The sequence below is a fragment of the Pholis gunnellus genome, assembly GCF_910591455.1.
Source record: "Pholis gunnellus genome assembly, chromosome: 15".
NCBI classification, from domain to species: domain Eukaryota; kingdom Metazoa; phylum Chordata; class Actinopteri; order Perciformes; family Pholidae; genus Pholis; species Pholis gunnellus.
The window spans coordinates 20,808,357-20,835,092 of NC_136542.1; the positions used below are offsets into that span (position 1 = coordinate 20,808,357).

At 42.9% G+C, this 26,736-nt stretch overlaps 2 protein-coding genes across 2 annotated transcripts in view; one reads left to right on the top strand and one right to left on the bottom strand.

Annotated features, from left to right (window-relative positions):
- Nucleotides 1–5,424, top strand: part of LOC306707665 (CAP-Gly domain-containing linker protein 4) — a 36,860-nt gene extending 31,436 nt beyond the window's left edge. Inside the window, exons 13-15 of the mRNA XM_079175228.1 lie at nt 2,032–2,096; nt 2,681–2,759; nt 3,080–5,424. Coding sequence (XP_079031354.1) covers nt 2,032–2,096; nt 2,681–2,759; nt 3,080–3,446 — 511 coding nt within the window. The 3' untranslated portion in view covers nt 3,447–5,424. The remainder of the gene's footprint in view (nt 1–2,031; nt 2,097–2,680; nt 2,760–3,079) is intronic.
- Nucleotides 5,425–12,977: 7,553 nt separating this feature from the next.
- The window catches only part of alk (ALK receptor tyrosine kinase), a gene marked incomplete at both ends in the record, with an annotated part of 222,817 nt that continues 209,058 nt past the window's right edge, over nt 12,978–26,736 (bottom strand). Inside the window, 6 exons of the mRNA XM_079174739.1 lie at nt 12,978–14,132; nt 16,289–16,379; nt 17,158–17,292; nt 17,577–17,678; nt 22,795–22,887; nt 26,612–26,709. Of these exons, the coding sequence (XP_079030865.1) occupies nt 12,978–14,132; nt 16,289–16,379; nt 17,158–17,292; nt 17,577–17,678; nt 22,795–22,887; nt 26,612–26,709 (1,674 nt within the window). The remainder of the gene's footprint in view (nt 14,133–16,288; nt 16,380–17,157; nt 17,293–17,576; nt 17,679–22,794; nt 22,888–26,611; nt 26,710–26,736) is intronic.

Below are 26,736 nucleotides of genomic sequence, written 5' to 3' on the forward strand. Positions count from 1 at the left end.
TTGCACATAAACGGCACAATGCCTCAAGTGTAAGTTGTGTGCCAGAACTGAATGAAAGCCACAACAGTTTAAAAAGCAGAAGACTTCTAAAATCCTGATGGTGTTTCTTTTAAAGGAAAGACCTTGGTTGTTCCGACTTGAGGGATTGCTGGTTAAATTGACGCATTCACCTTTTATTAGTATTTAGTATAATCAGTCTCTTCACCTTCCTTTGCTGCATGTTCTTCTTGGGGGGGGGGGGGGGGGGGGGGAGATTTCCCTTGTTTTCATTGCGTCCCGTTTTCTTTAACCCGCTGTGTTTTTCCTAATTAACCCCGGGGCGCAACTGAGTACATGGTTTCCCGCCGTCTAATGGAGAATCTCACATTATCTCTGTCCAGCAACTTGTTGTTTCTTCTCTTTTCTTCTGTCAGCAGCTATCACAACCCATTAGGAAAACAACCCCCCCCCACACACACACACACTTATTTTTGGTCTTTCCATTCCTCCCTTAGAAAAGCTTTTGCTCATTCCTCGACATTGGCAGTCTCCCTCTTAATGTCTTTCAGAACTCTGACATTATTATAGTCACATAGCGGCTTAAGAACACATCAATAAGTGGAACAGGTACTCTTAAATGTTCTTTTCTTCCTTGTTGCTGTTGTCAGAGAGGGGCCATCATCAGACGCAGGCCCAACTCATTCATTTTTTAACCTAACAATGTTACAGATTTGTGGTGGTATTTCAGGGTTATATTAAATGAACATTCCAACATTTTTTTGCTTCACATACATTTTCTGTTGATTTTATATAAAGTGAGGCTACATCCACACTACTACGTTTCTGTTTTCAATTGCATATCTTTTGCTACGTTTAGGCCTAGCATTCCCACAACTCCGGAGTTTCAAAACTCCAAAAAACAGAAGGGTTTAAAAATGTTACGGACGCTGTTAGTTTTAAAATTCGTGAGTTGCGTTGTAGTGTGGACTTGTTGAAACGGGGCCCTTTCAAAGCGATGACCTAGACGTGCTACTTGATTGGGTCTCAGCAGTCACGACGTGTCGTTCCCTGATTAGTCACGCCGCCGGAACAAAACAAACCACCTCGATTATCGATTGAGTACCAGGTTAATTCACCATGAATAACAGATTACAGCCGTTGCTGAACTTGTTGTCTATATTGGCAGCTGTTGTCTGCATTTTATAATTGTTCTACTGCCTACAGGAAGCAAGCTAATATTAGAGTGATTAGCGTGTCCAGCGGCGTTATCAGCCCTACGGCGCTTTGAGGACTTTCCTTTTCTTATTAATGCGTATTTTGTTCTGCACAACTATTGTGAAGTTCACTAAAAAACTGTAAACAAACAAAAGCATAAATGCTCTCCAGTACGACAGGGACTTCAGCCACCAAGCAGAGCTACGAGTGAGAGAACAGAAAACTATACCGAGGAAACTACCAGCTTCCCCGCTCTACAGGCAAATAAACACAAACACATCATCTCCGCTGGCAAAGACCAAATGCATAGTTGTATTTAACTGGCAGGAGACAAAGCACTTTCCGTGTCTAGTCCACATGAAATTAAAAGAAGAAAGCAGGACAGTAATTGACGCACTCGTAATATATGTATTGGTCTTTGAACATTTTCTGCAATCGTGGACAACGCCAGCTTCCTGAATTTCAGAACCAACTGGAGATGAGAAAAAAAGAGGAACAAACGTAGAGCTGCGGCCTTGATGACGTATTTTCCTGTTGCGTCCTTGTTAGGACGCATTAGCATATATATATAATATATTATATATATATAATATATTATATATATATATATAATATATATATATATTTTATATATATATATATATATATATAATCTATATATATATATATATATATATATATATATGTCGTCCCAGACCACAAGTGCTTTGAGTCATCGGCTCACAATCCCTCTCGGTGGTCGTCTACTCTTTCCACTTGTGATGCGTGTTAATGCCAGGTGCAGACACGTGTCACTCTATGTCACGCTCATGTTTGTGTCTTCCTCTCTGTTCACAGGATCCATGGATCAGTTGATTGCCTTTCGGAGCTCTCCTCCTCGCGCTTCAGTCATCCTTTCAGCGGTGAGAGTTCTGCATTCATTGCAAGCTTTAACCGATATATGTGTGTGTGTGTGTGTGTATATATATGTGTATGTATGTATGTATGTATGTATGTATGTATGTGTGTGTATGTTTATATATATGTATGTTTATATATATGTATATGTGTATATATATATATATATATATATATATATATATATGTATGTTTATATATATGTATATGTGTATATATATATATATATATATATATATATATATATATATATATATATATATATATATATATATATATATATATATATATATATATATATATATATATATATATATATATATATATGTATATATATATATATATATATATATATATATATATATATATATATATATATATATATATATGTGTATATATATATATATATATATATATATATGTGTATATATATATATATATATATATATGTATATATATATATATATATATATATATATGTGTATATATATATATATATATATATATATATATATATATATATGTATGTGTATATAACAAAATACAAGACTTTGTGTGGGAGTACTTGACCCTTGTGATTGCCGCGCAGGGACAATCCGTCGCAGTCTCAGCACATCGTCGGCCATCGCCACCCCGAAGGAGACGAGCAGAAGAAGTCCTGTTACCAGGTGTGGCTCTTTTCTCTCTCTTCTGTACAGCCCTCACATTTCACCCTCCACAAGCTTTCAGCTCCATCCTAAGCAGTGGCAGAATCAATACCGATAAGAAGCAGTGGTATTAGTACGTAAGGGTTCCCTTTTTTAAATGGCCAATGCATGACTGTGATAAGAAGGAAAGAAAACAGGGATTTGAAAATCAATCTCTCAAACATCAAGCTTGCATCAATCTCCCACTTTCTTCTGATATATCCTCTCACGCTGCCTACCTTTTCTCATAAATCTTTCTCGCTGTATTTTTTTTTTTCCTGTGCTGCCAAAAAAAAAAAAAGAAGTCGCTCCAACCCTCACCGTCGGCGGTGGAGCACCCTCAGCGGCGGTATCGGTGTTGTTCCCGGGAGCGCAGCAGGGTCCAGCCCTTCGCCCGGCTCTGACGGACAGGTCTGTCTCCATGTGGGCATGCAGGTCCTGCTCAGCAGCGCAAATGACATGGCATTCATCCGTTACCTGGGCACAGCGGACTTCGCCCCGGGCCTTTGGCTGGGCCTAGAGCTCCGAAGCCCCAAAGGCAAGAACGACGGCGCCGTGGGCGGCCACCGTTACTTCACTTGTCGACCGGGCCACGGCGTGCTGGTCCGCCCCAGCCGCGTCACCTACCGTGGCATCAACGGTTCTCGCTTGGTGAATGAAAACAGTTAAGGACTGTCGGAACCAGGGTGGGCGTGGCCTGGGAGCGACATTTGAGATGTTTTGACTTTCTGTTTGTGTTCAATTCTTTAAGTTTAATCTTCTCATTCTTCTTTGCATTGCATATTATATCTCTACTCTTTCAGAGGTGTCGTGAGTAAAAGTAAAATAGTTCAAATTTAAACTACTAGATTTATTTTTGGGAAAAATGTTGGAGGCAAAGAAAGCACTTTATAGAATAAACTTTAAATTGTTATTGAAACTTGTCTTGGCAGCATACAGGTGTGAAAAAGTCTTAAGCTATAAGACACTGCACTACTTTCCATCTGATTGCACTAAGAAACGATATTGATCAATATGATGAATAAGATGGACTGGATAGTTTCTAATACCCAAAGCTAATTTTGATCACAGCCAGTAGAGATTTGTATCAGATAATTTAGGTGGTAATGTAGCCTACTCTCTAACCAAAAGTCTGCGTGTCTATGTGTGTATTAATTAAGAGCACTTTGAAGCAAGAGGAATGGATTGATTCTTCCAGGGTCGCCGTACGGCTCACAGATAATTGAAGATGAGTATAAACTGTATTTTCACTTTATGAATGAACGTGAATTAAACAGGATTTAATTAAACCGAGACCTCCATCAACCTCAATCAAATGCGACGGCGTCAAGAGAAGTTGTCGTCCTACGTACATCGGTCTCTGCCACGGACTGTCCGTGAACCCTAAAGGAGTCTGACTCACCGGATGCAGACTGTGGGTGTAAGCCTGCCATTGGCTGCCTGTTTCAGCCGGCATTCTCCCCCCAGTTTGCTATCTGCTTTGCGAGGGCACCGGCTGCTGCATCCTGAGCTTAGCGCCACCCAAGACGATTGTGATCGGTTTAAAGAAATACAGACGAGCCAGAGCATATTTTTCCCCTACACCACAATAACGTGTGCAGCCAGAATCTTTAACGCTGACACAGCGCTGTGAAGACAAGTCTGACTGTACAAGACTAACCCTCCACAGATAAATGATGGTTATATTGTGCTATAGGCACCTACTTGTCCTTTGGCTATGATTCCGTTGTAATTGGCACCAGACAACTCAACTATGGTTGAGGCAGTGATGTCATTTAGATTCAGTGTCTTAGGCAACACAATGAATTTGCCTGATTATACACCTGACTTGTGTCGGGGTTGAGGATTCAAACCTCTTTGCTTCTGACGGAGCATCAGACCAGTCAGAGCTGTCATAATAATGTGTTTCTAAATGTGTGTGACACCAGACCGGACGGCATTCCAGTACAGAATGGTATCGGTATATCTGTTGAAGACCAGTGGTAATTGTATTAGACGCTTAATTAACGCAGCTTGACACAGGAAATATGCAGTGGTCCAGAAGTTTCAAGGGTCTAGTTTGCTATTTGATTAGAGCCGTCGGGGCAACTCTGACGAGAGCAGGCCATCGATCTTGCATGTGGAAAACAGACCCACATTCAGCAAAACACTCGTGTACCATCCAATTAAGGTGTGTCGGCCACAACAAGAGCCTTAGAATCTCCAATGACCTTCTCTCATTGATCTCTCCGGTCAGGCCCCGGTGTGATTGAAAAGCAGCGGTGGTCAGGGCCCACGGTTGTCTGAAATGTCTGCCACAGATCTAACGGATGAAATGAGTGCTCCTTTTCGAAAGTGCAGATCAAAAACATTTGAATCCACACTTCCTCCTTAAAAAAATTGCTTCTCATTTGCATTCAGTCCATCTCCGTGATCATTTCTGCGGCATTTGTTAGCGTTCCATATTTCTAATCTCATTTTAAGGTGAACTTTACTTATTTTGGTGTATCTGCAATCCCAGTTGAGTTACAGCATGGGTGATGGGTATGAAAGTCTCCTTGTGGGTAATGGATTTGTTTTTTTTCATAAAATCCCTGAACTGTATATTTGAAGTAAGAGTGTGTGACAAAGGGATTTGGTATAATGTATTTACGTGTTATGGAAGAAAAACGGCAAATAAAAGATTCTATTTTAATTTGACCTCTTATCTCCATGACTACCCTATTGCTTCTTTGGCTCCGTGCCTTGATAGTGTGGTTGCACTAATATAAAACTTCCTTGGACTGTTCATAAAGTGCAGAGGAGTGGTGTCTTCAGGGAATGACAATGAAATAGCACAAGCACTTTGAAATGGTTACACGTCTGTTCACTTACCATCTGATTCCACTGGGCCTCATCTCAGCCAAAGCTGGAAAAAAGCCTGCTGCTGGAGGGGCTTTGTTTGCTTACCGCCAGCCTGGGCGCACACATTCAGGGTTGAGTGTGGGTGACGTACTCTATTATGCCGTGATTGTGGAATAAATGGTTGTTCGAGAGTGTGCTTTTAAATTGTTTTCTATGCTTATTGTTTCTCCTTTTTGTAGCCCAAACAGGAGAAACCAAACCGAGGGAAATGATCCAGGGAAGCAGCGTTTGTCCAAACTAGAGATTGATTCAGAGGTGAGAATGAAATGGAACACTAAACATCAAAGGAAACCAGGAAACAAATCTTGCAGTAATATCAGACATAAAAGAAGTAACCATTCAAAATGCTGTTGATCGACACTGAGCACCAGGAGCTTCCTTTAGGAAATGATTTGTTTGAATGCACAAGCATTTTTTAAAATGATTTTAGCACACCCCATCAATAAAACAATGGATAAGATAGATGACAAACTTTACCTAAATTAACTCTTTATTCAAAAATATCCCTTATGCTTTCTTTTCCAACATGACATTGAAGCAGATTGTGAAGTTGAGCAGCTACAGTTCACAGCTGACAGACAGGGTGGGGGCCGCTGCAGAGCGTTATCCAGAATCAATTTCCTGAGTGATGTTTGCCAGCACTTTGTTTCTCACTGACAATTTATCCAACTTTGTTTGGTTAAAAGAGACCCAGTGTGAAGAGGTTCACGCAATGGGCGGGGGGGTGGGGGCAGGGATAATTCTAAGATAATGTCTTATCATGTTGTACTTTAAAACAGTCAACATCCCAATCATAATTACGTTTGGGAAATTTTTCTGAAAGCTTCGATGATTCTGACTCTGCACTAATACAGAAGTTCCTGAAAACCAAACAGATATGGATTCCTTCCATCAGCCAAAGACTGAATGTTATTTAAACCTCATTCATTGCATATAGTTATGTCATCATCACACAGTATTTTCATCTTCATACATATAATCATCTTGACATGAGCGCTCGCAGGTTGTCAACATGAGAAGCCCTCCCGTCGCTGCCGTCAGTCCCCGTATGACGGGAACGCAGCATATGTCCGGTTTGATCACAGCAGCGGATAGGAAGTGCAGACCTCGCCCATGAACCCAACCAACGTGCCTGCTGCTGAGGGAGAGCGCTGCTGATCCCTTTGTGCTCGTGGAACAGTGGATCAACTCTTATTCCTGCAGTGTCATTGTTTGACCCCTCCCATGTGCTGAGCACTGAGTGCCAGCTGCTGTCATCTGGGAGGAGGTTTAGAGCAATTAGATGGTTCTAAAAACGCTTTCATCCCCACAGTACTTCAATACATATTTTAAACAGTTGCAGATCAAATATGATCTCAAGATGGAAACAAAGGGTTTTATTTTTGCTTATTTATAGATGATTGGCTACTTTCCTGTGGCTGTGCTTCTCATAGATCTGTTAGCATCAGTGTATGTTTTTTTTTTTTTTATTTTATAACCAGCTGCGGCGGCGTGTGGCTGGTATTGTTTTCATCTTCTGAGTCATCGTGGCAAAATCTGGTACTGGAGCAGGAACTGCCACAGAAGAGTACTTTACCAGGAGTCTGTATACAGATATTGTCACAGAAACAGCATCACAATGGTGCAAGATGCAGACATGAAACTTTACAGGTGTGCAGCTGAAATCAAAATAAAGGCTGAGTTGGAAGAGGAATGTGGTCGTTGCAAAAGTACCAGAAGAAAGGAGGGTGGGAAGGGGCCCGGCTGGTGTGATCCACGAGATGGTCTTTGTTATGGTCTTGGATCGTTCTTGTTTCCTGTAGCTTTGCCCTGGCCTTTGGCCTATACGTGGAATGAGTAGATAGTCATGTTTGGTGACCTCCATTAACCTCATGTTGGAATTGAGGGTTAGCGCCTCAAAGTCCGTCGTGGTCGTAGGGGGAAGTGATGGATTGCCCCACGCGGGTTAAGGAAGCAGCTGTTGCCAAAAGAGAAAAAAGCTCTAATAGCTTGAGCTCATGTTCATGAGTTATCAGTGAGATGAAGTTTGTTGAGTAGTGGTTTTATCATTTCTTAAGCATAGTGCTATTTAATTATTGTTGCTAATAGTGTGAGTGCTTATCTAAATGACTTTATGTTAATGGAGACACTGGAAGCAGCTTGCTCTCTGAATATCAGAGCAGGACAAAATGCTTTTGGTATATCATAACATGTTGCTGTTTGATTCCCAAACCCCTGTATCTTTTATTGAAATGGTTCGTTTTCAGTTGTATTAAATAAGCTGAAACAAAGCTCAGACATTCTGCATCACAGTGTGCTAAGTGCTTAGTTGCACCATCAGCACGTTGTACTGCCGATCCCTGATGGGAGACAAATGATCTTAGTGAGACCATGTAGAAAGACTCCCGTCTGCTTTTTAACATGATGGAGAGCAGCACTGGCACAGCCGGCACCCAAGGAATACAGTTTGCTATCGCCAGCAAATCCACACTGGCAGCTGCACAAGCCTCTGCCTGTAGACATGTTTACAATACAGGGATAATCCTGCTGGGGTCTCCATTCACTCTGTCAGGGCTTATGTGCAATAATGACCAGCTCACTGTACATAATCCTCCTTATTACACAATTACGTTACCAAAGTGAGCTGTAATGGTTTGACACAAAATATTGATTTCAAATGATTTTATTATTAAAACGCAGTTCAAAGCTTCTCCCACTTATTAGCAAGATCCCAAACATGGATGTAGTGGCTGTACCAGAATCGCTCAAATCTAAACAAACACTGCATGTTAAGATGCTTACGGCCTCTCATCCAGGGGCCGGATCGCTCTCTCCTACGGTGAGAAACATGAACTCCAGTGTGTGTGCTCCTCTTTCTCGTCCCCAGAATACTAATCTGTATGTTTAGGGCAGTTTGAGACTGTATTGCTGGAGAGCAGTAGCTTTCTGCTTGCAGATTAGAATGGAAGCAGTTGGATTAAAGTCCACAAAACATAATTACATGATATCTAAATGCTGCTTCATCGTGTTTTGTTCTAACTTTTGGGAAAAGCCAGATGGTCAAGCTAGTTCCAGATGTGCTTGGACAATACTCCCCTGATTCTTGCAATATTTTTTCGATGGTAGTAAGCAAACAAAGTGACCGATTTGATGTGACTGTTAAAGTTCAAATGTGACTCTCGGTTATGAGACGGACACAGATTTGACAAGCATGTGCAATGTTTGTAATGATTCTTAAAGTGTGGGTCCGATCTTAGTTTATAATGTGAGCTTAAAGAATAAATTAAGAGGAGGCTAACTAAGGGTATTTTTACTGTCTGTGGTCTTCTGGATTCAAGGAATATCCTCTATTTGCCAGTTAATTTGATGGACGTTATACGCTCATCAACCAAACTTGTTTGTAGTTCTCGTGTCAACTTCCCCATCCTACTTGCATCTAGGATGCATGTGTAAGGAGTGAGAATACTTAGAGTAAGGAATTGGATGAAAGCTATGTACTGTGTGTCTTCTGTCTCTCTGGAGAGTCGGTGTTCAGGACTCGTTGCATTTCGTTATTTGGTTTGGCTTTGCTGTGCAGTTTCTCGCTGTTGCTTTAACAAGCTGTCGTAACGTTATACAGTGAGCTACACACGGGCTGTGTTAGAAATCGCATACTAAATACTCAATTAGCATGTTCTGCATACCAGCAGACTGTTCACTCTGAAGTGCTAAAACAATGGGGGCAAATCTCCAAACGGGCTTTGGGTAAGCTGACCACGTATTCAGAATCTATATGGATACTTTCTTGCCTGAAAACGTATAAAAAAAACGTGACAAATGACAAGCTTTATGATTCTCACGATTGACAGCCGGTCTCGAGGCACCCAGACGCAATGCATTGTGGGGCAGTTGAGTAGGTACAGTAAGCTCACGTCTCACATTCAGATATTCTTGCTAATGTAGTATGCATCATGACATTTCTTGCGTTCCCGAAATCAATATACTATACAATGAGAACGCGCTGAATACTCAGTTTGACGTCATACATGAATTGTCTGTCGGTATGCGACTATGAACACAGCCGTGGTCGTCCTCATGCGACACACGCTCTGACACTCCCTATCAAACATTGCCCTTCACAGTATCATTCGCCCATCTCTAGTCGGACTAAATGTCGGTGCTTATAAAGATGCATATAAAGAACATTAAACAGTTTGATTTTCTCATGTCTATAGAGACGTGCTCTCGTCTTGCCCCTGTTGTTCCCACACTTTGCAGCTCTCTTTTTCTTTTTCAAAGAAATCCGGGTTGTCAATGAGCCACGGCGCTGCGTTTGCATTTGTAAAATGAATTGATCACGACAGTCATTTGTATACATCTTCTCTTATCATGTTTGTTCTGTCTGCTGAGTTGTATACGTGTCTTTTCTATTACAAATTGATATTTCTTACCTTATTTCTGTTAGGGGAAGAGTCGTGGTTAGAAACGCATGCTATTAAAAAGGAAAACGTAGGCTATAATAAATCAAATCTGCAGTGCAGCACGGCGGGGTAGCTTCTCAAAAAACATTTAATCTGCCACACACAGCTAGCTAAAAGAAGACAGACATGCTGAGAGAATACATTTACAAACCCCACTGTAACCCCAGGGGACAGGAAGGCATGTAACCCGTTAGGTCCCTCATGTAAAGAGGAAAACACCAATGGTGTTGGTCATCTCTACATTAAAAGTGTAAAATCAGGAGGACTACAATCATCCTGATTAGTCAAGTCACAGTTTGTCATTTGTAACACAAATATAGTCTGTAACATATTGTTTTTATTTTGACACAAGGAGAAGGGACCAAATAATATATCAATAGTGTGAGACTCCTCTTACAGTATTAACTGAGCTTAAATAGAGGCAGATGGATGTCGATGATGAACTGAGACTTGACTGATCTTAAACGACACTCCGCTAACCTGCGAGGTCTAATATAACACTGCGTTCACGATACCTCTACTTTAAATTGGCGCACTGAAGAATCATTGTTTAAATGAGCCCTACCTCTCAAATTCATTAAAGCCAGCTTTCACCAATACCACTTTGTGTCAACAGTTTGTGCTGCCAATAACCTTTAAAGCTACCGCCGTCACACTACAGGTCCCACAGTAATAGACGTGGCAAATAAAGATTTGATCTTGCATTTTACAGCCCTATTTCTGTTCTATTATGTTACAGTTTTAAGATGAACGTGACTAATGTGTGCAGTTAAGGGATGTTATACTAGACGAGCCGCTCTGTCTGTTTGAGCGTTTTTTAAAAATGTAATCGCCGAATTATAATGTTCTATTTCAATTAATCTAATTAACTTGGCCCCGATCCCAAAGAGTTCAGTAGACAGACGAATGCAAAGTGGTTATTATATAGTAATTTATTAATTTTGGCGAATGTCTTCTGAAGGGCGATTTACAGCTTTTACCAGAGCCATAGTACAATACTTTATAATTACAACATTTACAGGTGCAGTTCAGGTTGTCTTTTTACATCAAACAATGGAGATGAGTTGTGGGGGGGATGGACACAGAATTAATGCGCTTAACACACCGGCGACTAAGCAAAATACTTTTCATTTTGCCCGTATTAACTCACTCATTGATTTGGCCCACAGGAATGCATTTCTCTTCATCAGTCACTGAGCATCGCGGCAGAAACACTGACGGGATTGCCAAATACAGTCAAGCAAAAAGCATTAAAATCAAAACTGACACACGTCGTCATTCAACCTAAATATCAACACCGCCCACTTATGGCACTGTCTGAAAGATGAACTGTATGTAACTGTCCATTCTAGTGAAAAGAAGCAGACGTTAAACCCAGAGTGGTAACGCAGTGTGTGTGAAAATGAGCGGACTGAGACTCAAATGGGTCTCGTCTTTCCATCACATGTTGAGTAAAAGCAGTTTGTGTTTGAATGTTTTACCCGGACTCATCTGTATTCCACAGTCATCCTATAATAGAAAAGATAAAATATGCAAATGTAGAGTGCTTTGAGGTGGCAATTTGAAGGTTAAGATTGATTCAGCAATATCCACTGTTTCTATATCCAGACAAAGAGAGGAAAGTTTTTAAACAAGAAATTAATTGATAAAAGGTTACTGAAAAAGCCATGAGAAAAGAAAAAAGCCTCAACTTCCCCGTCACAATGCACTCTTTCAACAGAATGGAGCTGTGAACAAAAGGAGAGTCCACAGAGCAGTGAATTCAATAGCACCAGGGACCTGTTACACATCTTCAGCAATAGTAACATGTGACCTGTGTTTGATCTGTTCTATTCAAATGTCAAAATAATCTCCCCAGTCTGCGTCAGTGCTCTATTTCTCCACTTTAATGGTCACCTTAAAGGACACAACTCATTTCCTGCATCAGTGTTGTGACACAACCTTTAGGATAATTAGGGTTGATCATTTTTCTTTTTACCATAAACAAATTCATTCATCTTAAAGAAAAAAAAACTGAAGTGAAAACCAATTGATGTAAGATGAATTTGTTTGGATTTGAAGAAGCATGTTCATGAATAATTTATAGGGTCACGTCCAAATAATAAATAAACAAATGAATAAATAAACAAGCAGGCAAGCAAACATCAACAAACACATTTTTCCCAGTATTTTTTTTGTATAAACGTCTCTGGCAATCCAGTGTAAAATCAGTCTGATACAAGTTAATTACCACACGGTTGTTTTCCAAAAGGATGTGGATCAGGAACAGTGTGAGGGCTCAGTGGTAGAACTGACACATGTGGCTTGTGGCTGCACACAACTTCTCAGTTGCTACAGTCAAACTGGTCACCATAGTATGTGACTGAAGTTTGGCAAAATATAAGGATTCGAAGCCCCCTAATAGTCCAGAGACATCCCCAGCTGTCAATGAACACATGGCAAATGTCCTCGCCCCTGGTCACAAGCAGATGGAAAGTTGTCCTTGTGTCCTCCTGTGCCATAAACTCTCCATCGGATTCTCACTCTCGTGATCCCTCCAGCATTGAAAAAATACATTTTTTGAACCTCTTTAACCAGCCTTTACTCTACATTTTTCCTCAAAGTTTTAATTTTTTAATTTTAACTTTTTTTTCTGATGTGCTTTAGCATCCATTGGGGATTGTTAACACACCTCCAGGGTTCTCGTGGGAAAAGCCTGATGGACTCATTCAGCTCTGTTTCAGTGAGAAATGGAGGAAGAAACCAAAATGGCTGGACGGTAGGGGTGGTGTAAAACCGTCTCTGTCTCTGACGCAGTGTTTCCTCACGTGTCCCGAACACGCAGTCGCCAAAGACGGGGCCTGAAAAAACAAAAAGACCAGCGGTACAGGCATTCGGGCTAAAGCACGGTGGCGTTGTGGCCCTCCATCCTGGGCAGCCTGGGGTCCTGGACGGTCCCCATGGTGACTAGCAGTGGACGGCTGTCCTCGGACATACCCGACCGACCCAGGGTCACTGAGGCGGGAATGGAGACCCCCCTCTGGTGGGCTGCTGAGGAGGGCATGGAGATGCCATGCTGGGGCGGAGGGGGTGGAGGAGGGGGGTTGGGGTTACTGTGAGCGGCCTCCAGTGGCATGCCCTGCTCTTGGTAGCCGTAGCCGATGTTCCCACAGGGGAACCGTCTCAGTCTGTAGAGGGGAACAGGGGGCAGGGCGGCGGAATCTAAAAGCAGAGGCGATTGGGCAGTGGGAGGTAGGGGTGGGGGTAACAGAGGTCTGCAAAGACCCTGCTGTTGCTGCTGCTGCTGATGGTGCAGCAGCTGGAGTTGGTGCTGATGCTGCTGCTGGAGCTGATGCTGCTGCTGGAGCTGCTGCTGCTGGAACTGCTGCTGCTGCTGGAACTGCTTGTGCTGGTGCTGGAGACCCAGTGCCCCCGCCACCTCGGCCACAGTCCGGCCAACATGCTCCTGCCCCTCGCCAGGCACCCTGCCACCGCTCCCGCCTGCTCCCCCTACCCCTCCCTGCCTCTGCTGCTGCTGCTGCTGCTGCTGCTGTCTCTGCTGCAGGAACCACGAGCCGTATGTTGGGTTCCAGAGACTGGTGCTCTTCCCGTTGTAGCCCTCTTTCTCTGTCGCGTGGCCCTGGGTGAATGCCAGGTTGATGTGTCCCCCCTCAGGGCTGGGCTGAGTGGCGACATGAGATCCCTTGGCAGTGAGTGTAGAGTTGGCTGTGGAGGTGACTGTGTTGGTGGTGGTCATGGTGATGGAGGTCTGCGTGTGAGGCTGCTGGTGCTGGTGGAGGTACGGCTGGGACTGGATCGACGTCTGTGCTTTGGCCTCGGATACTGTGCTGGTCTCCACCGTGTGCTCCCCACCTCTCCGATTGTCCTCGGTAGGATAGGATGGGGGCGGCTGCGGAATCTCCCCATCAGGCACCTGGGCATTCACCTGCATGGTTGGAGCTGAGGGGTCATCAGGGCGCGTGGGTACTCGCTCCTCTTCTTCGGGGACGGGTCCATACTCTATAGGCAAGGGCATGGTCACCACATCAGGGTCCTGAAATGGGGTAGACCATCAAGAGATCAGAGTTGTATTTTTAAGTGTTATCAGTAGTGTCATTCATGTTGGAAATTAAATCAAATCCACAATTTGAATATATATATAATATTCTAAAAGGAACAAAATAAATCTAGCATTAGCTGATAGCATGGCATTATTTTTCAGACATCTTTCCCAGAATTTTTTTGTATAAATGTCTCTGGCAATCCAGTGTAATTTACCACACGGTTGTTTTCCGCAGTAGAACTGACACATGTGGCTTGTGGCTGTACACAACTTCTCAGTTGTAAATGTTTCAGTGGTGGCCGTTCATTTTATACCTGGGCCTTCAGTGCTGTCCTACTACAGTTGAACCACCTCCTAATAACCTCATTATGACATCACAGCTACGGTTATTATTTGTTTCTAGGGGTGTAACAATACACGTATTCGTAATAAACCGTTCGGTACGAGGCTTACGAACCGAACAATACGTTTGAATAATACTAGGGCATTTGGAAAATGCAGAAGCTTAAATTGTGGGAAATATTATGTTCTTTCGGTGGAGCCACTGCGCCCAACCTGGCAACCCACCCAACGTGCTGTCTGACACGCCCACCACGGAAGAAGAACATTGTACTCTGGTGATGCACGTCTGTTCTCACACTATGCTAAATTAGCTTAGTAGGAAAATAACAGCAGCACTCACGCTGAAAACTCTCCCCACAGCGTTTAGTTGTTCCCTACTGATTCAAACAGGGCTAAAGCAATCGCCACACAATCCCCATTTATCCAGACCATAATTCTTGCTTTGTAAAAGAAAACAGCCAAAACAGATTCAATTGTCCGGACAATAACTCCGCGCATGACGGGATGCTTCGTAATTAACGGACAAAGCATATAGTCCAAATCAATGTAATTAACACAATGACAAGAACAAACCCACAAGAACCAGTCACATATAGTTATCTGACAATAAAGCACGACAAATCAATCCAGCAACTCTGCAGTGCTACAACACGTATTCCACCGCACACTGAAGAGCACAATCCATTCAAATATTATTCACATCAGAAGGAACAATATTAATCATATCATAAAAACGACACAATAGACAAATGAACACAGTAGTAATGCTACTGCAGATGTAAAACAAGCGCACTTCACCTACCAAAGCTGCTGTTCACTTAAAGACAAAGTCCATCCTCCTTCCTTTGATTACAAAGAGTTTAATACCGCGGTTGTACAGAACATCGGTGCGGTTCAGTTCCAGCCAGAGGTCCTCCTACGAACGTGTTCGTTGAGTTGTAGATCCACTCGAGTCTCAGAAAAAGTTTTCAAAAGCACCGTAGCTTGTAAGTGTCCTATGGTGTCGTGTTGCTGCCTTGGTTAGCCACCTCAGGTTAGCGTAGCGTAGCTTCAAACACCAAGACGCTCAGTCGCAAATGAAACGCATTCTTAGCCATAAAATGTGCAACGCTTCTCCGACGCTGTTAGCCAGTATTACCGTTCGTACAAATCCTTTTCCTGGCTGGGTCAGGGCTGCTAGCTGTGGGGTTGGCCAACCCTTTCTTATGATGTCCATTTTTTCCTGAAGTGTCTGATAGGCTGATGGGCCATCTAGACAGCTCTGACATGTCAACGAATACGCCCAACATGTCAAACTAAAGATTTGATTGGTTGAACACTATGACAATCAACAATATCGTCCCCATTTACAATAATCTGCCAAGTCTACCTAGCGGGCCTCGGGCCTCTCTTCTTACCTAGAGACACAGAGGTGAAATCTGATTGGATAAAAGTTCTACTTAAAACAAGCTGCACTGGAAGCAGAGCAACTGAGGAAGACAGGAGTTGTGCAATGAGAAAAATTATAAAATAGCTATAACTTTGTAATTCTGTTTAGGCCAGCAGAGAAGGCTTTGCTGGCCCTGACGGCCAATATAAAACTAAATCTAGTACCTAAAAGTTGAACTCTGGAATGATAACAATCATAATTTTTCACACATAAATAAGTGATAACGCTTAATACAAACTTGTTATCTTTTATAGACAACCAGTACAGGCTTGGAGTTTTATTCATGGAAATCTAGCAATATTGCACATTAGTTTCCTTCAAATAGCTCAGCCCTAGTTCAGTGTTTAAACTGTAGCAGAATCCTCCGTTTAGTTACCTGTAAGCAGTAGTCAATTCTCTCCAGGATAGTTGAGAAGTTGGGCCTGTCTTCAGGCTGATGTTGCCAACTCTGAGTCATTATACGGTACCTATAGACACACATGAACAGGTAGACAAACACAAGCTGAAAATACTTTATGAAAAAATGCCAGATTTATCTCTCTCAACAAAATATTCTTAATAATTGCCTCCCAACAGTTTGACTGATTGTGTTTAATAGGTGATGCAGAGAAGATGGCAAACTAACAGTGAAGTTAAATCCTGAGATGTGTTTTTTAATTGATGAGATGATTCCAACTGTAGCTACCGCTTTCAGTACTCGGTGTCACATGTTGTGAGGCTGTTTCGCAACTTCAAATTGAACCACAGGGCCATGCCTATTTCTTTCAAAGAGAGAAATACACAGGACGCTAAATGAGATGAGTAAGCTGCAGAGCCGTGGCCAACAGGTGTGAACAATGTGCATCTGCCCATATAGAGTTGGCATGCAAGGCACAGAGTGAGAAATACAGAAATGTTTTTTAAGCTCTCTATCAGCCTCCCACGACTTCTTCCAAATTGGGAGGCGGACATGAAAGAAAACTGTTAATGTGGTTTCCATATTGACAGCACTGAGAGCCATCGCCCATAACATTTTCTTATGCCTTCTAGGTCACAACTCATTGATGTGTCAATATCAGCCAATCATCAGAGACTTTCATCTTTGCCTTTGCGTTTGTTGCATATACTGTGTATGCGTCACGTGCAACTGAGCATCTTTTCTATGTTATGGAGAAGCTTAATTAGACCTCATGGGATCACATTTTTACTTTGTGGTCGTGCGGAGCATATGATGCATTCGGCATCTGTGTGCAGCTTGGCACTTACACCGGCCCAGGGCAGTTTTTCGGTGGGTCCATTCTTCCACCGTTGGTTACGAACTCCAACACTTCCTGATTACTGCGACTTGGATATGGCATGTAGCCCAATGAGAAGATCTCCCAAAGCAGAACCCCAAATGACCTGCAGATGATGAGAGAGGACAGATTAGTTACAGGGAGAGAAAGACGGGAGGGCGAGACTAAGGACCACCACGCCATAAATTCGAAAACAGCATCAGAGCCGAAGCTTTGAAGGATGAGTGCAGAGGACGAGAATGAGATAGAGACTAGACGAGGAATTGGGGAAAAATAAAAAGCATGTGGATCAGGGGTTAAAGGAGGCAGGTTGGTGTGAAATATGGGAGGTGAAATCACAGTGAGGGTGAGCTCAGTTATCACTGAGGCCTGTTGAATAGGGATTCTCACCACGTGTCTGTTTTAGATGTGAAGATGCCCTCCATGAAGGCTTCCGGTGGCATCCATTTCACTGGCAGCATGGCGCGCCCCCCCTTCCTGTAATAGCTTGCCCTGCAAACAGACACACATTTTCAATAGTACAATGCTTGATGACTATCCATGTGTCTCATAGTGATAGTTTTCTTTGTTTGCCCACTAATAATTAAAAAAGGGAAAAACTGTAAAATGAAAGCCGGCATCTGCAGTTTGCAGCACCGTCACCATGGCAACACCACTGCCCTCAAAAGCAGAGGGTAGAAAAAAAAAAAATCGTAACATCCAGCAATGAAATCAGGGATTATAAGTGGCTGTATCAGCACTCTGATTCAATCGCATTTTCAGCTTCCCAACGCGCTGGTGTGAAAGACCCTTGAAGAACTCCTTATCTTTGCCGAGTGGGAAGAGGGACACCTTCCAGTCCGAGCCATCGTCAATGGCGCCTTGCGCTTTGCGTTGTTAAAAGAAACAATCCGATGTGCGCTCAATCTGATAGTTGATGGTGATGGAGGTCACCTCGCAGCGCTCCTGGCACAGCGAGGACAGACATGAGCCGGGCGCTGCTCGGCTCCCCATCCATCAATAAAAGTGGACACACATCAAGCTTCGAGTTAAGCGCTGTCAGCTGTGTTTGGCTGCGAAAAAGCCTCATTTGGCATCGAGGAGAATCTCTTTGCCCCAAGTGATTTTGTCATAAAAGTGACACTTTTTTTCTCCCTAAACAGTTGTTTGCAAACATGGCAAGTGCTTCATAATAAATAGGACTATATAATAGGATATAGACACAGGTTTGTAACTGGAAGGTTGCCAGTTCAAATCCCTGGCCCTTTTGGGGAAGTAAAGAAGTAACAAATTCTCTTTCTCGCCGCCTTCAAAAACTCAACCAGAAGCACCAAGATGCTGCACATGGCTGCACAGGAATAAGGACGGTAATTACAGTGGGCAGCTCCCAGGTGTGAATGCGCAGAATGAGAAGAGAGCATGATGCTCAGTCAGCGTTCACTGGACGAATGAAAGAAAAACTACAGAAAAGAAAAGAATGGCCAACACATCAAAAACAGGGCAGCAGAGATTAGAGCAGCTTGGGTAAAATATAAGACAACCAGCAGAAGCTCCTTCACTATAGCATCCACAGTCTATGGGCTGCGTGACCCATCACATCTTGTCATTAGTTTGCTTTTACTTTAGGAGGATTTTCAAGCTGTGCTCCAGCTCACCAGGGGCAAAATGTCTGGACTAATTGTGAAATTGAGTAAATGTGAAATAACACACAAATAGAGCCAGGATGCTAAAACAGATGTAGCCGAGCCTGAGCTTATTAACCGAACCAGGTGAAGCAAGTCTTCCTCGTTCAATAACAAAATAAGCTTCATTTAGTTTACTTGCTTAAGCCATGAATTAGGTTTAATATTTACTGTGAGGGAAATGAATGTTTAAAGGTTAAAAGGATAAGAAACAACTGCATTTCCCACAGTATCAACTCAAGGCAAATAAGAAGCTGTGTGGCTTCAGGGGAGCAGCAGGTAGAGATTGTTATAGATGATATGCTGTCAAGGTAGTGTAGCTAAAAGGGAGGTATATATACTTAGCAAAGTATTGGCATAAGAAGTTAGCCTTGAAGACAATTACACATATTCAATGAAGCAGAGAAAACACTCACTAGTTGAGCTTGTTTGCTTGACAGATTAGCTGCGAGCCACTGCAGGGCAGTCACACAGATTCCCGCCCCAACGCCTTAATCTATCACTTAGAATGACACGAACAGTTCAGTGATGGAAATCAATCACCTCCTCCATGTTTAGGCCTACTATTACGGGATTGAAACCTGCCACCACCAAGTGCCCCGAATACCAGTATTCCTCGAGTTTTCCCGTCTGTCCTCATTAAGAAAATAGGGACGGGAAGCGGACTGAAGATGCGATTAGATCACACAGCCGTGGCAGTGGGCTCTTAGCCGATCCTGCTTTCGTTGCTCTGAAGAGACTGATTTCAGTGAAACGGAGTTTACAAAAACAGACCACAATCTCAAGTCAAACACAACTTTAAAGGGGACATATGCTCATTTTCAGGTTCATCTTTTTGGGTTTGTAATGGAACATGTTTACATGTTTTAATGTTAAAAAACACATTGTCTGTCATACTGTCTGTCTGAATATACCTGTATTAACCCTCCGTCTGAAACGCTCTGTTTTAGCACCTGTCTCTTTAAGACCCCCTCCTGAAAAAGCCCAGTCTGCTCTGATTGGCTTGCGAGAAAAATATGGGGCACCTTTGCAAAGGCAGTTCTCAAGCTGCGTTCCAAATGGCATAAAAAAACAAGCTGCCATTACAAAGCACATACTGTTGCATGTAGTATCATTTAATTGGGACATACTACTTCCTTACAACATTACACATTGAACTTTGACCCTCTTGCTCATATAACCTCAAAGCATTGTGGGTCAGAATAGCCAGGAAAGCATGCTGACTTGCATAATGCAAAATGCGACTGGAGGTAGTAGAAAGTACTTGGAATATTTGGCGTACTGAATTCGACATACTTTGTATTGGAACATACTAAATACTATGGTAGTATGGGTATTGGAACGCACAGACAGGTGGGGGGCGGTATATTCTAATGAGCTGGCATGTGACACAGGATGAATGGCTTGTTGAATCACAACCCACAATACACTGAAATAAGAAAATCCAGTCAGTTTGCAGGTTGGTAAGGACTCCAGATACCAACATGTATGTGCACAAGCACTGAAAAAGTCCGTTTCTCATGATATGTCCCCCAAGAAAACCAGATGACATGAAACTTGTGTACATTGCTATACAGTCCGTTATCGGATTCATTCTGATTAGAAAATGATGGAATTCTTTGAAAATTGACGGATGGTAAATGTAGAGGATTAGACTGATAATCCTCCTATCAGTGGATCAGTTAGCATGAGGTCTAAGGACATATTTATTACTACTGCTAACAACACCAACACAGACTGAAAGCTTACATACAGTCCCTATAATCTGTAGCACAAATAGAGGTGTTTTATGTGTGTGTGTGTGTGTGTGTGTGTGTGTGCTTTTTCTTGTGTGAGCAGAAGGGACGCTGGACGATAGAGATGCATTAGAGGCAGAAACTAATAGTTAGAGACAGAGCAGGCTTTGTTGAACGGAGAGTAAGATAGAAAACATGCACCGACTAGGACACAATGTGGAGCCTAACATTTGTGTCTGTTCATTGACTGGAATGTTGTTGTTCTACCTTTACTGTGTGCATGTGTGCGCACCAGGCCGGCCTTAATAAATAAAACCTTAAGTCATGCTCTGTTGTTAATAGTTCCTCTGAGGATATGGTCATTCGATGCAACTCTTTTCTCAAAGCCCAGTGACTTTCTCTTCATAGTGGCGGCTGTTTACCTCAGGATGATTACTCACCGGCAGCTTTTGTTTACCCAGCTTTTTATTTACGGCCGCATCACCGGTGTGCAAGCATGCGTGTGAGGCTTTATGAGGGAGTTTGTGCGCGAGAGAGGGAGTCCGTGGGATACCATGTGCAAGTGTGCCTGTGGCTCTGCTCCCAGAATATAAAAAGATAACATTAAGCCTTGTCCTGGTCCCTCACTGTGACGCCCGTCCCCCACGACGGCATCAAAACAACTCCCGTGTCCCACGTCACATAGCAGGAGGGCCACATCATGAAAGAGCAAAAATAACACACCGACGGCATCGCGCACCAAACAGCTACCCCTCCCTCTCATAACAGTAACGACGCCGCGGCTCCAGGCCGAGAGATGAAAAGAAAATCACATCCAGGCACCTGGAAAACTGACATCAGCAATTAAATCAAGTGCTCCTAATGCGGCTCCCCAGGGGTGTTGCGCAACAGCCTTTTCCGGATGCTCGGAGAGTGACTTTGCTCTCGTGTGACTTTCCATCGGATGATTCGAAAGTGCTGCGTTGACACAGCTGGATGTTGTGACATATTTCCCCTGCTCTAATTTCTTACCAGATGAAAGGGCTTGGGAGATTTCCCTGCTGGATTGTTCATCCATTTAAATGGTGTCACGTGAAATTGTGGTAGCTATAATAAAAAGTTTGAGCTAAGAATAATGAGATGCCGTCGGTGCTTCAGGTGAGCTGATGTAGATTAAAAGAAGGCACCGGTATGACATTGTGATGGAGAATAGAAACACCTTCACAGCTGTGATTCAACATTTACCAGTTTAGAAGTCGTCATGAAGTAGTTCCCTGGACTTTACAATCACATGCAGAGAACAGAGCTGGTACTTCACCGATCTTATATATTGTATGTTATATGTCCAAGCAGTCTATATGCACTAATGGGAATAAGGAGGAAAATACAGTCTCCCTGCTGTTTAGGGAAACAGGTGTGGTTTTGCTCTTGCATTTTGATTTGTCACGTCCTGTGGTTGAAAAATGTCAACCTCAAAACTGTTAGTCTCAGTTAAGGTGTGACTGTTGAGAAAACAAACGGCTTAAGACGACCTATGTTGATGTTTTGTGCTAATGCAGGAATGGTGAGGGGAGCAAACAACTTGACCGTTACTGGAGACTTTATATCTCACACCAACGGTCATCATTTGTTCCTTGTCACCAACAAGGAGATCTCATCATAACCAGGCACACACACACCTGACCTCACACAGACCTCCTCTGCTGCTGGAAACATCCCAACAGAGGGCAGTGAAAGCTTGCGATTAAGTTGCACTTTAACTAGAAGATTTCCATTTAGATTAGATAATACTTGTTGAATATTCCTATGAGTGTTTTTTGTACGCAGTGATTTAGAATTGTTGGTTAGGAGGGTTGGATAGTTTTCTCTGTCGTGGCCAATTATTGTAACGGCTATGAAATCTTCCTATGTGCAGCAATAAGGCCCATTAGGTGTTGAGACATGACCGCAACACAATCAAGATAATACATTCTGGGTATTTATTCAGTGTAAATGTTGAATAAAACTAATTTCATTCTGATATTTACCTTTAAATGTTCAAATACAACTGCCATCGTGCAGCCCAGGCGTCCCTAGGACTGGCATCTACTGCATGCTCACTAGATGTTCCTCCACATATTTGTTTTTCAAAGATACATTTTCTTATTCCTCAGTTTGATGCGAGCTGCCTTGGCCCTAAACCCACTTTAGACCTTATTTAGACTCAGTCTTACATCAGTCATTCAATTGTACCTGTAAATGTCTCGAGCCATCCCAAAATCCCCAATCTTGGCGACGCGGCCCGGCCCTTTGCAGGTCAGGAGGCAATTCCGAGCTGCAATGTCCCTGAAAGATGAGCAACAAAACAAACGCATACAGACTGTCAGGTCTACGGGTTAATACATAGCTGTGAAGTGTACTGTATAGAATACTGAACATTGACATTCACACAGCTTTGCTCATGCCTTGTCTCTTCTCTAGCTTCATTTATTCACATCTGTTAAGAGAACTCCATGTATGAAACACCTCCAGACGCTCCCCTGTCGGATCTGGAGTTCAGTGTAACTAAGTTGCCCTGGGCAAGCTGTTAAAGTGTATAGTTTCCTAAGGTGCCTTTATAGCTCTGCCCACATGGTGCATCAAGGGACAAGATGGAAATGTTCCACAGTAATGGCAGACAGTGTGGGTTAGAAGAGAAAAATTCACAACTTTCATATTTGCACAGTACTGGTATGGTTAGTGTTTGAGAAAATGCAGTAGTTCACACAGCAATCTCCTCTCCTGTTTGGGGAAAAAGGAAACAGAGCCCACACGCTCTCTTCTGCTCCCCAGGCGTCTAACTTTCTTAACATCCTAAGAAGCGACGTCGTGAGCACACTGCTCATCATCACACTAAAGACAAGTGCACACGAGGGACAATAAATACCCAGAATTCAACATCAAAATAACATCATGTGACACTGTGCTCAAACTAGATCATGAGACAGGGCAGGGCTGGAGATGAGCTCTGTGAGTGTAAACAGCAACACATTGTGTGATGTGTGGCCTCCACACTCTGATGAACTTGGATGTGAAATGACACAATGAGGATAAAGTAATAGTTCAGGCTGATTTAAACTGAGGGCTTTTTAACACGGGGACTACACTATGCACGGCTGCCCCACTTCAATGTGCTAGAAGTGTTTGGAACTATTCCACTTATAATATTATATTATAGCACGACTTCAAGTTCGATATGAAATTATTTAGTATGAAATAAAAAAACAACATTGTGTGTAGGGCTTCCGTTTGCTACCCCGTCCAATTTAGACTGAAGCAGTGAAATAAGTGTCAGTAAACTAAGTTATCAAACTAGCTACAGAGAATTGACTAAATTGTGGTATCACATAACATTTGTTATTCAAGGAAAAGTAGTGTATGAATCAGACCATTAGGAGCCATCTCAGAAAATGGAATAATATATATAATAACATACCATCAGCAGGCGTAGACACAAACACAAGTTCCTTTCCCATGAGGTGCTGTAGCTAAATCCAAGCAGTCCTTGTTTAATGGCTCGGAAGAATTCATGCAAATGATTTGCTTTTGCTTGTAGGCAAGTACGAGCCTTGAAACGCAGCATTAGCTATCACAGACTGCTGGCTGAGGGCTTTAGGGAAGGACACAGTGCTATTGTACATGCAGCCCAGTGATGTGAGAGCAGGCTGTTATTAAAACAATATCTGGCTCACAGACCTTATTTACAGCACATTTTAACTGCAGTTTAAAGACCCATTCCATTGCAGCACTTTAAGGAACAATCTCTATAACCAGTCTATTTTAACATCCCAGGTTGCATGAAACTACCCGACTCTCCTTGGCACAGTGCTTCAACTTCCAATGAGAGTACGAAGCCTGTTGTAAAAGTAAGTAACGTAAGAGTAATACAAAACCCCCCCAACAAAAATGGCCCAAAAAAACAGATACATCATGTTCTTTCTCCCCAACTTGTAAAATACGGGAGCTTGGTCAGTGGCACAATGCACCAAACGATGACACTCCCCGTATTCATCGAGCTTGACTGCCTGTAATTATGACTGTAGTAAAGGAAGAAGTCAGGTGACATAGTATTAAGAGCAACGGAGTCCTTGTAGGAGCTCTGTTCATGTCCCGTGTGAAATGAAAAGTCAATGTTGACTTGAGTACGTAAGTTAACTTCCTTTAACCCAAACCACCATCTTTTCTCTAACCTAAGCCAGTCATTTTGTTGCCTAAACCAAATCAGGTAATACAAGGTTACAAGGTTAATTTATTGTCATACGAAATGCATTTTGTCCCATTTTGCTACGTAAGAAATATAAACACAACAAAAGCATATCATATGGTGGAGGGTGGAGGGTGGATTTAGCAGTCTGACAGCTGGAGGGAAGATGCTGCTCTGTAGTCCGGTGGTACTGCTGCTGATTCTTCTGTACATCTCGCCAGACGGCAGCATGGTGAACGGGCTGTGGCTGGGGTAGGTATTGTCTTTTATTATAAGGAATATTAAAACACAATATAATATCACACCAACATCCCTGGTTCTCGATAGATGGGTGCCAATGATGTAGATGTAGAGCCCCTATTGTCTTGGGGAATGCACATCTCTTGACAGTTTGTAGTCAAGATGCTTTCTATTGCTCTTCTGTAAAAGTTCACAAAAACTTGGCACAGGAGTTCTCTTCGTGTCAGAGGAAGCAGTCGTGGGTGTACTGCGACTGGACAGGAGGGGGCAGAGCACACTTGGCTCTGTATGCAAACTGGTGAGGGTCCAGGCTTGCTGGGATGTTGTTTATGATGTGCTGGAGAACCAGTTTCTCAAAGCACTTGGGCAGATGGGGTGAGTGGCACCGGGCGGTAGTCATTTAGACATTTCAGGTACAGGAACAATGTTGGCTGTCTGAGGCAGGTGGGAACACCCTCTTGTCACAGTGCTATGTTGAAAATGTCAGTGACGCTATTAGGCCCAGCAGTAGCTGGTCTTCAGGAGGCGGGGCAGCTGCCTCTTTATTGAGGAGGTGAAAGCTAAAAACATGCGTGCTAAAGGGGGACCAGGGTGGTGAAAAGTGATGCCAAGGTCCGGACCAAGCTGCCGTATTGAACACGTTGGGAGTGAGAGCGTGCTGGATAAATAACACAACAGGAAGAAGAATAGAAACACACAAAAGCCAGAGTAAGTTATTCTCAGACAGCACTAAACCTACTTTCACCTGTTGGAACACACCACAGTTCACATCACACGACCCTGTAATCCCTGAGAACAAGCTGCCTTTTCTGAGGAGCGGCGACTCCTCCGCCCTACCTCAGTCACCTGCCCTTTACTCGACCCCGGGTAAACACACCTCCATAAAAATTGAAATTAGCCTCAAGGACAGTGTTAGGATGAATTTTAATACAGGTTTGAAGGCAGAAGAACGGCCTGTATAGAAGCTCACGAGCCTCCGAAGAAGAGTCGGCCATTAGACGGATTGATGGGGCTTTGCTGTGCCACGTTAGGGCAAACACGGTTTAATAGGCCTCGTTTGTCATTGGCCAATTCATAGGAAGTCAAAAAGAGACATGAAGGAAGAGGGATGCACTTTAACTGTCTTGATGTGATTGTGGGAGCAACTTTGACCTTTTTGACATGTACTTGACTTTCCGCACTCGACATCCATGAAGGAGACAGATTCAAGAGAAGGATTTTTTTCAATTCTTTCTCCTCGGGTTCACCAAAAGCTGTGAATATGGATATAGAAGGAGACTTGTGCCTTGGATACGGACCGTAAAAAGGCAAGCCGGCTACCCCATCTGGCTGCTCTGATGCTAAACTCATCACTTGTCCTTTCTGCTATCATACGAAAGGCAAAAGGCATGCAGAGTCCATATGTTACGCCTGGACGGATGCAGTCAACACTTCATTCTGAGTAAAAGTCAGCAAATGAATCTGGACTGTGTTTGTTGTCCTTTGTACATGTGCATTCCATATGTATCTGCATAATCATATGTGTCGTATTTCCTCTGTTTAGGTAGGAGGAATACAACCATGTGCTGTGTTTGTCTGGTGAAGTACCTGTGTATAAATTGGTTCTCCTCCAGATACTGGCAGCCCTTTGCGATGTCTCTGGCCACATTGAGAAGGTCCACCATGGTCAGGCTGGACGGGTGCTCCTGATCAAATACGAAATAGAGAAATAC